Source organism: Diadema antillarum, unplaced genomic scaffold (genome assembly GCF_040938485.1).
Source record: "Diadema antillarum isolate AM-2024a unplaced genomic scaffold, OU_Dant_1.0 seq00000463_RagTag, whole genome shotgun sequence".
NCBI lineage: Eukaryota > Metazoa > Echinodermata > Echinoidea > Diadematoida > Diadematidae > Diadema > Diadema antillarum.
Genome location: NW_027271434.1, coordinates 345596 through 361244, shown reverse-complemented (window position 1 = coordinate 361244; position 15649 = coordinate 345596). Strand labels below are relative to the sequence as shown.

At 38.7% G+C, this 15649-nt stretch overlaps 1 protein-coding gene across 1 annotated transcript in view; it reads right to left on the bottom strand.

Moving 5' to 3' along the window:
* Positions 1–8630: 8630 nt before the first annotated feature.
* Positions 8631–15649, bottom strand: part of LOC139733202 (proton-coupled folate transporter-like) — a 37324-nt gene continuing 30305 nt past the window's right edge. Inside the window, exons 6-7 of the mRNA XM_071644039.1 lie at positions 12035–12170; positions 8631–8756 (exon numbers count right to left, since the gene is read on the bottom strand). Of these exons, the coding sequence (XP_071500140.1) occupies positions 12080–12170 (91 nt within the window). The 3' untranslated portion in view covers positions 8631–8756; positions 12035–12079. The remainder of the gene's footprint in view (positions 8757–12034; positions 12171–15649) is intronic.

Genomic DNA, 15649 nt, shown 5'->3' with positions numbered 1-15649 from the left:
TTCCTTTTTTTCCCTTCATTTTATGTAGGTTGCAGGGGAAATGGGGTAAGAAGGAATAACTGAAAGGGGGGGGGGCAACAAATTAAAATGCCCCTCCAGGGCCATTAGAATTGCCAACTTAATTCTTTTACTACTCGCCTGGATGTTTGTTTTTACTACTCCCCATACACATATTTTGATGTCGGCTGGAGCAACAATGATTGAAAACACACAGCATGCATATTTCAGTCTCCAACGCTGTGTAATGATCCCAGGACAATTCCTCTACCTCATAACCTTGCCTGTTTGACCCTTGTTCTTCCCGGTACTATGCCCACTCCAAAAAAAGACAGCAAAATTGTAATGTTTGGTGACACTCTACTACATTTTGCCTAAAGTTTTAATGAGCCATTCTGCCACACATTTCTGTAAAATCGTGGTGCCCATTCCCCCCCCCCCCCTCCCCACTTCCCCAAGGCAATATCTCAAAATTGCATTACCAATTTACGACCTTCCAGTCTTGGCGTGAACTATTTGAGCTGTCCCACATCTGTGTGTATTCTATCCCAGTACTATTATACACCCATCAAGTCAGCTATATATATATTTTTTTTTTCTCTCTCTCTCCTCTCTTTTGTGTACACTTCGAAGAATAGCAGAGGTATACATGTACACTGTATATTGTATTCCCACTTTCTGTGGCTCAGTGAATAGGGCCACAAACTCACAACCTTTAGGTCCCTGGTTCAAGTCCAACTAGCAGCAGAGGTTGTGCCTTGATGTGAGGCGCTCTGTCCTCATTGCCTAGTTCTTTGGAGGGAACTCAATGTGCAATTTTATGCCATTTTAATGTCAACTTTGATAAAAAGAGCAAGATCAGATGAACAGAAAATGGCGTTAAGTTTCGTCAAAATCAGACAAAAAAGCAGTTGAGAAATTTAACAATTAGCTTCAAATTTTCACCGATTAATAATATTGGTCATGAACTGGAAGAGGTGATCACATCACCTCACAACTCTATTCCCTTATAAACCCATTAAAATCTCCTTTAAAATTCATTGTTGCTAAGTTACAAGACCAAAAAAAAGTTGATGTGAAGGATACATCACATTCCTATTGATTGTAAGTCAAAAATGAGGAGTTTAATGAAAATTTGTGTTCATGACAATGGGAGACTTTAGGCACCGACATCATCATCGTCGTCATGTCGAGTATGTGGCTGGACTTACGTATCGCTAAAAATGCAGGAAACTTTAAACAGTCTAGCATAGTTAGCTTTTCATCAAAGTCTTGACACCTTGAACGTGGTGCGAAATGACTTATCAATGTTGTCATTCACGTTAGCCTGCTCGCAAGTACTTTGTGCTTTCTTCAGTAGTTGTCACGCAAAGTAAGTAAAACGCATTAAAGGACAAGTTCACCTTCATACAGCTTGTGCACATGTGGATTGAGTGAATGTAGCAATATCGTCCATAGAACACATCAAGAACAAGAAACCCGGGGGTCTCAGGCTCACCTGAGTATCACAAGTTCACCTTCCATGCATTCTGGCAGACTCTTACCAGAGAACATTAGAAACTTGTGGTGGGGTAGCTTTGAGAGCTGGGGGCATGGTGTCCATTTGCATATTCCATCACACTGGTAAAAATACCTGCAAGGTACACTGTACTTTATAGAATGTTGGACTATGCAGTTAAAAAAGAAGAAAAATACTTAAAGCCCTATCACTTTTGATTCTAGAGAACAATATTATTGAATATTCCTTAATTATTTCGGAGGTGCGTTTGCCTCCCCCCCCCCCCCCCCCGCCGAGTTTGGAGGGGGGGGAGGGAACTGCAATGAACAAACGTGGAACTACAGTCATCAATGTACAAACACAAAGTAACTTTACTTTATCAAGTCTGGTTCTAGAGAAGAATTGTAAATATTCCTTAATGTGGGGGGGGGGGGGATTAGGCCCCCTCGGGTCCCCAAAGGGGAGCATGGTGCCCTGTTGAACAAATTGAGATCTTAACTCCCTGGCATGCAACCTGTCAAGTTTGGTGAATATTCATCAAGGGGTTTTTCAACGATTATGAACACGTACAATCTACACCACCATTTGGACCCATTCCACCCCACTCCCTTGGGTCCCAAGAGGGGGTCCCAAGGGGGGAAGGGGGACCCCTGATTCTGCCATGAACAAACTTGAAACAACAGTCATCATTATACTGACTCATTGTATTAACTTAGCTCAATCACTTCTGGTTCTAGAGAAGAAGATTTTTAAAGATTCCTTAATTTTGGGATGTTTGGGCCCCCTGGGGCCCCCTGGGTGGGGCATTGTGCCCATTTGATGGAATTGAGATTCTATCCCCCTAGGGATGCTACCTGCCAAGTTTGGTGAAAATTCATAAAGGGGTTTTCAAGAAAAAGATGAAAAATTACAATTTAGGCCCCACTTTAGGCCCCCTGGGGCCCCCCAGGTGGGGCATGGTGCCCATTTGATGGGAATGAGATTCTATCCCCCTAGGGATGCTACCTGCCAAGTTTGGTGAAAATTCATAATGAATGAATGAATTGCTTTATTATCCATAAAGGAAATTCTCTTTTCACTGGTTTTTTTACATGTAGTCCACATAATGAACAAGACAAAAAAATGGCATTTTCAAGAAAAAGATGAAAATGGTACAATTTGGGCCACATTAGGACCCCTCCCCATCCCCCTCCCCTGGGTCCCAAGGGGGGCACCCCTGATTCTGCCATGAACAATCTTGAAACTACAGTCATCAATGTATTAACTCATAGTACTAACTTAGCTCTATCACTTCTGGTTCTAGAGAAGAAGATTTTTTAAGATTTCTTAATTTTGGGGGGTTTGGGCCCCTCTGGGGGCCCCCAGGTGGGGCATGGTGCCCATTTGAACAAACTGAGATCCTATTCCCCTAGGGATGCTACCTGCCAAGTTTGGTGAAAATCGGTCATGGGGTTCTCAAGAAGAAGATGAAAATGTAAAAAGTTCACGCACGACGCACGACGGAGGCCGGACGAAGAGCGATCGCAATAGCTCACTTGAGCCTTCGTCTCAGGTGAGCTAAAAATCAGACAATCCATTCAAATGTTCGAATTTTTAAAGTTTCTGTGCAGTCACTGCTGGATGGGAAGACAACAGTGTACTACAGTTTGTGATACCACATGCGTAGAACGATATAAGGAAAATATAACGAGAATTCTTTAAAAAAAGGTACACATTCCCTCAACTTGTTACTGACAAATGTTAAGGGTAATATCTCCTCCCCCCCCCCCACCTTCTGAAAGAGGCAAGTCAAGTGCTCTTTTATTATGCGAGGAAAGTGAAAATATGTTGAATTTTCTTTTATATCATTCTACGCATGTGACATCACAAGCTGTAGTAGTCTTCTCATCCAGCGATGGTGGCAATAATACTTCAAAAACTCAACTTTTGAACGGATTGACTGATTTTCCCCTAACTTTCACTGATGTGTTCTACGAATATTGCTGCATTCACTCAATCCACATATATATCAATGTGAACTTATCCTTTACTATACTGTATGCATATGTTTTGCTGTGTTGTTATTTCAGTGAATGTGCAATTCAACTGATATCAGTGATATTCCAAAAATATTACCTTTCATCTATAAATCCCTCCAAAGTGGAAAATCACTAATAAACTCCTCTCCTGAAAAGGAAAAGTACTTATTTATTTATTCCGTCACTGTGAGCTCCATCACGAATGCAACCACTCGCATAATTGTCTAACAAGTCACAATTCGCGAATTACACTTGCGAAATATATGGCGACATGCACACACACACACACACACACACATACAAACAAACACATAACCTTAGACACCATCAATACAGCCTTTGCACGTTCAGTTGCACTTCATATATCAAATGGCAGAACTGGAGTATATGGACAGCATCAGGCATTGTTCTTCTGAATGTTTTAATATGAAAGCTTTCTTTGATTATAATGCCACATTTTCCATCAATTCCTGAATATCACATGATGTTGAATATAACCATGGAAACGGTAAAAAAATAGGAAGAAATATTACCAAGGTAAATTACACTGGATGGTATTGAATGGGAAACCAGATAATGTCATATGTATGAGGACAATGATTTCTGGCATTCCGTGAAAATGAATTTATCCAAAATGAACCCTCACTACTTTGTGAGCAAGTAATTCACTCTTTCAAAATTTCATCAAGATAATTGAGCAACAGAATTCATTAGCCCCTGGATGTCCACAAGCGTATCAATGCAAGGACTCTACAATATGCACATGGGCAAGCAATGCCTCTAAGTCATGCAGCTAGTCTGTACATTTTGCAGATAACTGTATCAAATTTCTAGTGTTTTGGCAGTTTTGCTTTAGCAGTTTTGGAGTGGAAGCTGAGAAGACATTATCCTGAAAGAGCAATTACAGAGAAACCCTGTTATAACAAAGTTGCGAGGACAGCCGATTTTACCTCATTACAACCAATACCTCGTTAACGTTCTATAAAAAAGGCCAGCTAAATATAGTAATGGAAAATAGGAACCACTGAATTCACATGGTCAAAAGTAGTACATTGTGGCAAGTGAGCTTGTTATCACGGGGTTTGCCTGTACTTTTGCATGTATGCAACACAATGCAAGACCAAAGGCAGAATCGAACATTCAAGCAAACTGGACAAATATGAAAGTCACCATTTGAAAGTTATCAGTGTTCAATTACCTGTGTATTACTGTTCACATTTAGAATACAAATTGGCGTGCTGAGCAGCTCAAAACATATTTGCAGGTTCATAGGATTCTGCAGTTTCCAAAAACATAAACATGCATGCCTCATGCACCCTCTGGGAGAGAAAAAACAAAAACAAAAACAAACATTTTGACAGAACATGTAATAAAATTACCTCACATGTGCTCTGGCACATAGGGAATTACCTCCTCATCCAAAGAGATACATATAAGCACCATGGCACTTTTTCCCCTCTCTCTCTCTTTGTATATACAGGTATTGATGATTATGCCCAAGGGTGGGGTAATGGTCTTACAAATCAAGAAATACTAGTACTTTGATGCAATCATCTAACTCCATATGAAAGGGTTTACTCACATTCAATGTAATAGGTTCGTGCAGCACCACAGCTTGTTTACAACTCAGATTCTACTCAAGCTTTCCTTAATGTTGATTCATCATTCCTTATCTCTCTCTGCCCAAAGAACTTCCATTTTTGATGAAGTTATCCTACACATCTTCTCTTTTAATACACACTTCAGTGAGAAATTGCCTTCAAACCTGTCTATGTGTTTCTGAATTTGAGGAAGAATTGAACAGGCTAAAATATGTATCTATACATCAAAACTTCAAAGATCACACAGCAGCGAGAGCAACAATGATGATGTGGTAATCTAGAAACAAATATACTGTGTAATCGAATAATGACAACTTTTGTTGCTGAAATCTTTTCACAATTATCAGTTTCCAGTACAATGATAGCAGGCTGTCTTTATCAGGAATGATGGTAGCTGTAATGATACAATAAATGTTACACTGTCACGTATGATACTTTAAGTTGCATATATGCAAAATATGTCTGAATAGCAGCTTCTTACAATCCAGACACTTGATGTACAAAATGGGTAAAAATGCATTTTTAGTAATTTGTGCCAATGAAATACTAATACATATAATATGAGTTTTATTTCAATGTACTTAAATATTCTAATAGTTTATATGTTTATATTTCATATTTCAATGTCATTAATATATGACAGTCTGTTCGGAAGCAATTCTTGTCCATGAAAGATATTACATCACAGAACATTTTAACAAAATAGACATTTTGCTAGCAATACGCAACGATCAAACAAATGAAGAGGCACTGAAAATTGGGAAAAGCTCAAAATACTTGATAGCTTTTATAGACTTCCTTTCATTGGCTTTTTACATAATATACAACCATTTGACAAAAACTTTGCCTGAGTACTTGTTATTTAGTAACAACAACAATAACACAAAAAATGCAGTAAGATAAAGATATGAAGCATTCTGTGTTTAGACTACATTTGTAATACATGTATTCTTCATTATTATCAATGTCCACACTACTACAATACTTCAAAAATAGAAGAAAAAATTAAATGCACCCTCACATACTGTTTGCTTTTTTTTTTAAAGGAATTGCGAAAGATACAATTGAATATCATTTCAGGAGATTATTTTGTTGGTTTTATCATCACTACCATTATAACTAGACTATTTTTTTTCCTGGCCAATTGGGCAGTATATCTACCCCTTAACATCATTATCGGGGTACAAAACTTGGTTATCTTTTTTCAAAACAACTTGTAACATTTCTTGCCTACGGATACTATGCTATCAGGTGTGTATGGCCAAATTGGCAACAATTCAAATCAATCTTCAGGACAGTGAGTTATTTCACTCTCTGACACCTGGCATATTTGAAATGGAAGACTGTTACAGATGTAGATGCAGTCTTGATATCAGAAGAAAGACAGACATCATGACCCTGTGCAAGGCAATGTGTGTCCAGGAACACTATAAAGTCACATTCAGAAAGAGGTTTATGCTTTCAGTTGGCAGACAAAGACAACGGATTAGCAATATTTCCAAAAATTGTTCAAGTACTGTCATCCAATGAATATTCATGTACATGTCCCAGCCAATATTCAAACACAAATGAGGTCGAATGCTCTGGCAGTCAAGTAGACATGATTTCAAAACTTCAAAAGATAGCACATCTATGCACAAACAATGTGGCTTTTTTTTCCCCCTCTTTCTTTTCCTTTCCGTCCCGATTCCAACATTAACACCACCACATACAAATTTCTGAATCTTCACACGACAGGAGTTTTAACCAACATTCTTGGGTATACAAAAGAAGAGGATAACTTCTGTAGAATACACTGCACTACACACTCAAAATAATGAAAGTTTTCTTGGTGTGGAAATTGAGGCTACATACATGCCGTGATGAGTAGTATATGTATAATGCCTAACCTTAACATCATATTGTCTCTTATGAGAAGTTTGCCTTCCAGTAGTCAACAACAGTGCTGGAATATTCTGGAATCTACTCTCTAATGAGAAGTTTGCCTTTTGGTAGTGGACAACAGTGCTGGAATGTTCTGGAATCTCTTGTCAGAGATGTCCATTTTCACAGAATTCACTGTCTTACATTTAATGCCATTTGTATTCACATCACTACAGAGAAAGCCAAAGACTGTACATCATATGAATGATTCTTGCACCATTTTACATCGCAAGTGATTGACAAATTACCCTTCATCAACATAAATAAACACCAATTATTCAGTGTGTAGAGCACCTGCAGTTTAACAGCCATAATAAAATTCAGAGGCATACATACACAGGTGAGATTTGAACACACGACCTCCTGATTGCTAGACAGTCATCACATCCACTAGACTACTGAGCTTCCGCCCGATAGCCTGTGATGGTTCTTAACCTTTATAGCAGCGGGTACTACATATTTATGGTTCAAATTCATGACTCTTGCGTCAAGATATTCTTATTGCAACTGACTGACAAAATGCCCTTAATGGATGTTAACAAACAATAGACAAATACACTGTACTTACAAGCATTCTTGGACAGCCATGTTGCAAAATGGGTGTCTCCTAATATTTTTGTTGTTGTTGCCAGTCCCCATTTGTTGCTCTAGTCCTGTATATTCACCCAATCTAACTGACGTAATCCATAGATATATTTCACATCCTCAACACATCCTTGCAAAGGATTCACCATCAACTGTCAAACATGGCAAATTTATACAAAATAATCTACAAAATTATTACTGTTTAAATAAGTCCAACAGCTGTCATTTTTTGAACCACATAGAAAAATAGATTCTGAGCTGTATGCGAGTAGGACTACCATAAAAAAAACTCCATGTAGCCACATTTGATAACTCATAACAAAAAATAAACTCTATGTTTTCACCACAAGTAATAGGAATAACTCTAACCATTAGTAACCAAACTTCCAGGATGCGCTGAAGACTTCAGTAAGAAATAAAATAAAAGCTTTCTAACTTGATAAGAAGGCTGTCTTTACATCATAATTCATTGTGCATAGATCTGTAAACACACGAACAAAAATGAAACCACAAATGACTCGTACAGAGTTGAAATGAGAGATTTCACTCACAATGCCAGGCAAGGAAATCGAGTGGACTCGGTACTGATGTTGCTTGATTGTAAATAGAAGTAACATCCTTCTCTTTTTCCATGTCTTGAAGAGGAAGAAAAAAAAACACAAGAGGAGGATAGAGAGAAGACAAGGAGGAACAAGATGAAGAAGAAGAAGAAGATGATGAAGATGACTCAGGATTGAAGATGATGATGATGATAACGAAGATGAAGATAATGATGATAGTGATTAATATAAGGAAGATGAAAATGATGATGATGAAGAAGATGAAGATGATGATGATGATGACAAAGATGAAGATGATGATGATGATAACGAAGATGAAGATGATGATGACGATGATGATGATGATGAAGAGGAAGACGACAAGGGAAAATGATGATGATGATAACGATAATAATGATGAAGATGAGAAAGATGACACAGAGACAGACAGACAGACAGACAGACTGACAGACAGACAGACAGACAGAGAAGGAACTCCTCTAAAAGCGGCATGACATCTCATCTCAGCACTCCGTCTGGTCCTCAAGCTTCAAGCGTCCCGGCTGGATCACTACTTCGTCTTCATCGAGAAAGTCTGTCTCGGGGAACATCCAGAGAAAGACAAAAATGGAATAAAATGAGATAGAAAATGTCACAAACTACTGATATGATGACCACTGAGAATGTACAGTAAAGTTTGAGGAGAATCCCAGCTGATAAAGAGAAAATAGGGGATTTTCTTTTGTTGTTGTTGTCCAATAAAGAGATGCTTCAAATGGAATCTGCTATTGTGCTAATGTGTGTAAACCCAATACAATAGTGCAGACTGGGACAGTTTGTGATGTCATTGCGCAAACAGACATTACTCGTTTCGTTGGACCTTAGCAGGATAGTTTTCCATCTATAATACACTGGAGAAAATTTTTAGCAAATCCTTCACCTCAGATGCACTTGGAGGAGAAATTAAATTCCCCGGGTTACATTAACTCTTTATGTGCCATGGTGTAAACCTTCTTGTGTGCCACATTATTCTGAGACAGCAACGTAGTCATGCTTTGGGAAAACATAGATTATAGATTCGTGTTAGCCTGGACATGTAATGAGAAAAATTGCAGAGAAAATACCAAGCTTTGCTTTGATGAAAATTGTATGACAAATCTATGATTGTTTTTCTTTCAAATGACCAGTAGCTACAAAATTGTAGAGGCATGACTTGATCAGTTGGGTGGGTTTGTGCGTTTGAGCAGAATATGCGAACTTGGCACGACGTTGACTGAATCGGGTGTGCCAACTTGGCACATAAAAAATTAATAAAAATTGTGCAGCCAATGTCTACACAAAAACCAGTGTGATGACAATGATAGCATCCTCTTATTATTTCAAAAGTCTTCATGGGGAGGGGGGGGGGGAGGGGGGACAAACACTACAGAAAATATGGAAGAAGCACTGGCAACTGAAACAAGGAATACCCAAGGGAGCATCTGCGATATGGTATACAGGGAGACATTCCCACAACCAACACCACCCCTCGTCTCTCCTTCACACTCCCCTGATGCCCTGGAATCAAGACACCACACATGTTGTGAATTAGTTCTCTAACAGCTCGGAAGGGAAACAAACTCCTGGAGTACACTCAAACATCACCATCATCACTGAAATGATAGTAATAATGATAAAAAAGAAAGTGGGGAAGGAAAAAAGGGAAGATGGAAATGACCTTTAGTCTGACTTTCATGCCCATTACGAAAATCAGAAACATACTGTTAGGTTGCTTGAAAGCAAAATGTTATCACTTGCTCGGTTTCATTTCCTGCTCAAACCCCCTCCCTGAACATTATTCATCTCTGTTTATCAGTCTGTATGTCTGTCAGTGTCTCTGTCTGTCTGTCTGTCTGTCTGTCTCTTTCTTTCCGTCATGACTAATGGGATGTGTTGATGTGGATGTGACAGGAAGTTAATCTGCCATGAAACCAGTTTCTCTGCCTTCTTCAATTTCTCTAGTCATATCTTCATCTACAATGCACCGCCCCTCCACACTTTGTCTAAAGTCAATGCTAAAGACACAATTTCTGACTTACTGTCCGTATTTATTGTTTAATTTAGTTTTTTTTTTAATGTGGAAAATCTTATCATTTTGTTAGATGTCAAAATGGATGGTTCAACTGAATGAAAAGAACATAGTATAGTAACATAGCATAGTAATAACTCTGCATGTTGGACAATGATAAAGACGTCACTAAAGGCAATGTGCAATTCATGCTGATGAAAAGTTATCCTTTGTGGGGAAAATACAAGTTCCCCAAATCATTCTGACATTTTCAAATTCAAACACCACTTCTCAAGATGAGTGAGTAGATTACATGAAACCACAAAACAAAGCCCAACACATCAACCAATGCTGTATAATTGTGCAATGCAGCTGGAGTATTTCAATAGCAAACTGTCACTGTCTTTTTTTTAATACTTTTTCACCTCTTCATTTTTGAGTGAGCTCTTAGATTGCAGTAAGTGAACATAGTGACATGGGAATTGACAGAACAGAAAAAAGACAACAAAAATCAGAAAAGAAAAGAGTAATGAATACCTGACCTCCATTTGGGACTAAATTTTATCAGGTATCCAGCGCAAAATATCAAGTGTTATGACAGATATATAAATGACTATGTTAGTGAACAAATGGTATAATATTCATGTCATTGTGTTGACTTTTTTTTTTTTGGGGGGGGGGGGGGCAACAGCGGCAGCAGAAATTGATCAAAAGTATCAGTTAATCTGTCTAGTTTGACACAAGCATTTCTTACCCACAAACTGCCATCTTCATGGTGAGCTTTGCTGGAAATTGGGAGGGCTTGCAAAATTGGCAACAAGCTTTGGAGCTGTCAGAAGATGTCAAATCGACATAAATTACTTGAGGGTGCCCATAGGCCCTACATTGTCAGACAGTTTTAGGGAGCAAATTCAAATAGGGGGTCAGGAAAAGCTATTCGTATGGGCTGGACTAGACTGCTAATCTAGCTCATGTGTTTTGCTCTAAGCTGGTTTTACCATGTGCAAAAACATGAGTTGATTAATTTTATGTCATAAATTGGGCGAGGGAGCTTTTTAGCATTCAAATTCTTTAATACTCTGCTTTCAGGAAGTGAAGCACACACAAGGAGGATAACATTAGCTGTAGGAAAAAAGTAGCAAAAGAACAGAGCCTGTCAAACAGAGAAATGATGTGACAGGTAAAAAAAATAATAAACCAAACTAAACACAATACTCACATTACAATACACACATACACGGTGTAAAAAAAAACACAAACAAACAAACAATGAAGAAGTAATGGTGGAAAGAATATAGAATTTTCAGAGCAAGGATCATAAAATGAAAACAGAGACATATCTAAGCAAGACAGAGGAATACCAATGCAGATTTTAATAATTCAGTGGTTGACTAATATCCAGATAGGGATGAAATATAATAGATGCAAAATTAGTTGGATTGCACACAATACTGTTAAGCTGACTAGGTGGAGGATATACTGTAAAACACGATATTTTGGCGGCATGAAATTTTCGCGAATTAGAGCCAACGGCCTTTTTTGTGGCACGAAATTTTCGCGAGTTGCCGCTAACATTCCATGCGCTTAGTGTAGACAAGACCTTTCATGTGCATTTTAATTTCGCAAATCTTCGCTCTCACGAAATTCGCAAAAATTAAAATGCACGCGAACATTCCTCGTTTTACAGTATTTGTAGATAGAAACAGATTGATACATTGAGAGGCAAAAAAAAAAGCAAAGAAGAGAGATAGATACATAAAATAACAGAAATTCTGAAAGGAAATTAAAGATGCAGGGGAGGGAAGCGCAGAGTAATATTGACTCACATGGTGCATATAAACACAGACAAATGGATGGCAGAGGAACTCAAGCTATGTGTCTCCATATAAGTCAGTCGGCGATCCATTACCTTCCTGGTAAGTTTGGTAGGGGACGCCTTGCTTCTGAACATACCAGATCACCCTGCAAGAAGGAGAAATCATCAAGATGTCAATAAATCAGGTAAGCATGAGCTCTTGACATATATTATATATTCACACAAATGTAACACAAAAAGCTGCATGACTTTGGTGATCCCCTCACATTTATCCCAAAGTTGATGTCTATCCTTTGTGTTTATGTTAGCCTTATAATAGCTTCTGACTATACGAGCAATCAAAATTTGGGGGTTTCATGGACAAACAATGCACCAGGGCTTTCCAGGGCTCAGTCGGTAAGAGCACCAGTCTAGCAATCTGGAGGTCATGAGTTCAAAGCCCAATGGAATCCCATTATCTTTGCTAATTTCATTTTGAACTCTGACATATGTTATATGTCTCCATCAAACATCCCCCATTTGGCAAAATAAAGGAAGCGGGTATGAGGTGAGTTAATATACACAAAGCTCATTTATTACTTGGAATAAAACTTTTTGTAATGTTAAATTTATGACCTGGGCTAGATTTCATCATCCTACAAAGATTTCAAGATGCCTTTACACAGTAAACTAAGAGTAAAGTTGCAGAAGATTTCATTTCCACCTCAAATACGGGCAATCTATGCTAAAAGTTAAGTATGTAACTGAAACAGTAATGCCACATCTGATCAAAATGGTACCGGTATATATACAAAATATCAAACATGGCTTCCCATGGGATCCTTCTGTTTGGGTTTAAGAAACAAACAACTGCGATGTCACTCACAATATACTTTCTCTATTTTCTCTACCTATTTTTTCTCTAGAAATAGCCCCCCCCCCCCCTTGAACATATATACAAAGGATTAAAATTGCTAATATGATATCCCCAGGAAGAAAGAGGTCTATTCATTTACTTGTCCATACTGCAATTATTTTACTCCCCCCCCCCCCCCTCCCTCCCTGCACTACCCTCTGAACTACCCTCTTGAAAAAGAATATTTTCCTTTAAAAAAATACCACAAGGATAATATTTACCTAGATAGCAGGTGAATAACAAGATTAAAAAGGTATGAAAAGCTATAATTCATTAGCTCACTGAATACAACAAGACCATATAGGCCTACAATGTCAAATGAAATAGCAAGAGAGCATGAGCAATGTGGAGATATAAATACGTCAAAACTACAATAATCACAAGTACCACACAGCCCCACACGTGGATTCCAACTTGACAAAACAAGTCCTTGACAGGAATAACTCACGATTTTGAGTAAATGTAAAAACAAAATCATTCACAATTTGACTGTCTTTATCTTTCTGATTCCTTTGTTTAAAACATCAGAGAAAAAAACAAACACAATGGAATCATGCCCCAAGCTCCAGGAACATGGGTGTTGACATATCTGCACTTGATGACAGACATATTAACACGCTGTGGGAAGATAAATGGCCCACACGTACCACTAGAAGACATCCCATGAATGGGAACAAGAAAAAAAGACAGTACATCTCTAAAAGGCTATTCACTCTGACAGTGAAAATACACGATATTAGAAAACATGACAGTGAACGCTGAAGAGCAACTGCACCTTTGGAAAGCACAACATTACCAAACAAGGAAAAGTAGAATTTACGCGGTGCGTAATATATGTCCCCGCTGGAAGTAGCATTTTGTAGCAAAATGTACAATACAGGTCACAAATCAAGGTCAAAGGTCAAAGAAATCAAAGGTCAAAATTCTGTGTAGAAGTTTTGAAGCCCTCACCTGCTGCCATCACATAAAGCAAACGGAATCGAAATCGGGTTAGAAATGGCGAAGGAGTAGCATTTTGTAGCCATTGTACAATATAGGTCAAAAATCAAGGTCAAAGGTCAAAGAAGTCAAAGGTCAAAATTCTGTGTAGCAGTTTTGAAGCCATCACCTAGTGCCATCACATAAAGCAAACAGAATCGAAATCGGGTTAGAAATGGCGAAGGAGTAGCATTTTGTAGCAAAATGTACAATACAGGTCAAAAATCAAGGTCAAAGGTCAAAGAAGTCAAAGGTCAAAATTCTGTGAAGAGTTTTGAAGCCCTTACCTATTGCCATCACATAAAGCAAACAGAATCAAAATCGGGTTAGAAATGGTGAAGGAGTAGCATTTTGTAGCAAAATGTACAATACAGGTCAAAAATCAAGGTCAAAGGTCAAAGAAGTCAAAGGTCAAAATTCTGTGTAGAAGTTTTGAAGCCCTCAACTAGTGCCATCACATAAAGCAAACAGAATCAAAATCGGGTTAGAAATGGCGAAGGAGTAGCATTTTGTAGCAAAATGTACAATATAGGTCAAAGGTCAAGGTCAAAGGTCACAACTGAAATTCTGTGTACAAGTTTGAAAGCTCCCACATAGTGCTATCATATAAAGCAAACAGAATCAAAATTGGCTCATAAATGACAGAGAAGTAGCAAATTGAAGATTTTGATCACACACGGACGCACACACGGACACACGGACGGACACACACACGTACGGAGCCCGTTTCATAGTCCCCTGCTCGAACTCGTTCGGCGGGGACAACAAACACACAGACAAATCACACATCAGAGTGTGATTTTTATAGATTTGCTTGAAGTTTGTTGTGATGATTTGCGGTGAGAGCACTCACGGCAGAACACACCAAAATTTTGTTGAGTAAGTTTCACTTGATATTGGGATTACTCCCCACAGCAAAATACTTGAACTGCCTCTGGTGAGCCAGGCTGCTGTTTGAGTAACAGGAGGGGGGGAGGGGGAATGCAGGCAGGTTGCTCAGCCTGTTGCCATGGGAATTACACTGGTAAATACTTGAGAAAAAAAAACAAACTAAAAGTTTCTCTAGTGCTGTTACATTGTCAGATATCACTGCAGTGTGACTGAACAAGGCCAGACACGGTGAATTTTACTGTGACAACATTTCTATTAGTGACAGTAGTATAGTAAGCAGTACACTGAATCTTTTTCTTGTTTTCTTCTTCTTTTTTTAAACTAAATCTTTTTCAACACAACATTGCCTTACTCTGCACATGATTAAATGAACATATTTTGGAAGAGTGAGATGTCTCTATGTCATCTCCATATTCTAAAAATAACATTCACTTTCTTTTTAAGAGTAACACTTAACTCTAGACCACCATCATCCCCCCCCCCCAAAAAAAAAAAACAAACCTATCTCCACTCGCTCTATGCTCAGAGAGTGTCCCAAAGACAAAGGATCCATTGCTCCCCCCACCTCCGGTCAGCTAGGGGACCCAGGACCAGCGGGGAGCCCAGCCAGGGGTGGACTCCCAGATCGTACTAGCTGCCACATCGCATTTGGTCCTCCCAAGGGCGAGGGATGGGAGAGCGTCACACCGAGCTGATTAAGACACTGGACGAGCTTCATTTACCAGGACAGGGGACCGTGTCAATCAAAACACCCAGAACAGACCTTCTGGCTATCCTACCATAACAAATTTGTCCCAAATTAAGAAGAATAAAACCCACAATGTCAAAAGCAAAACAAAACAAAACAAAACAAGAGAGAGA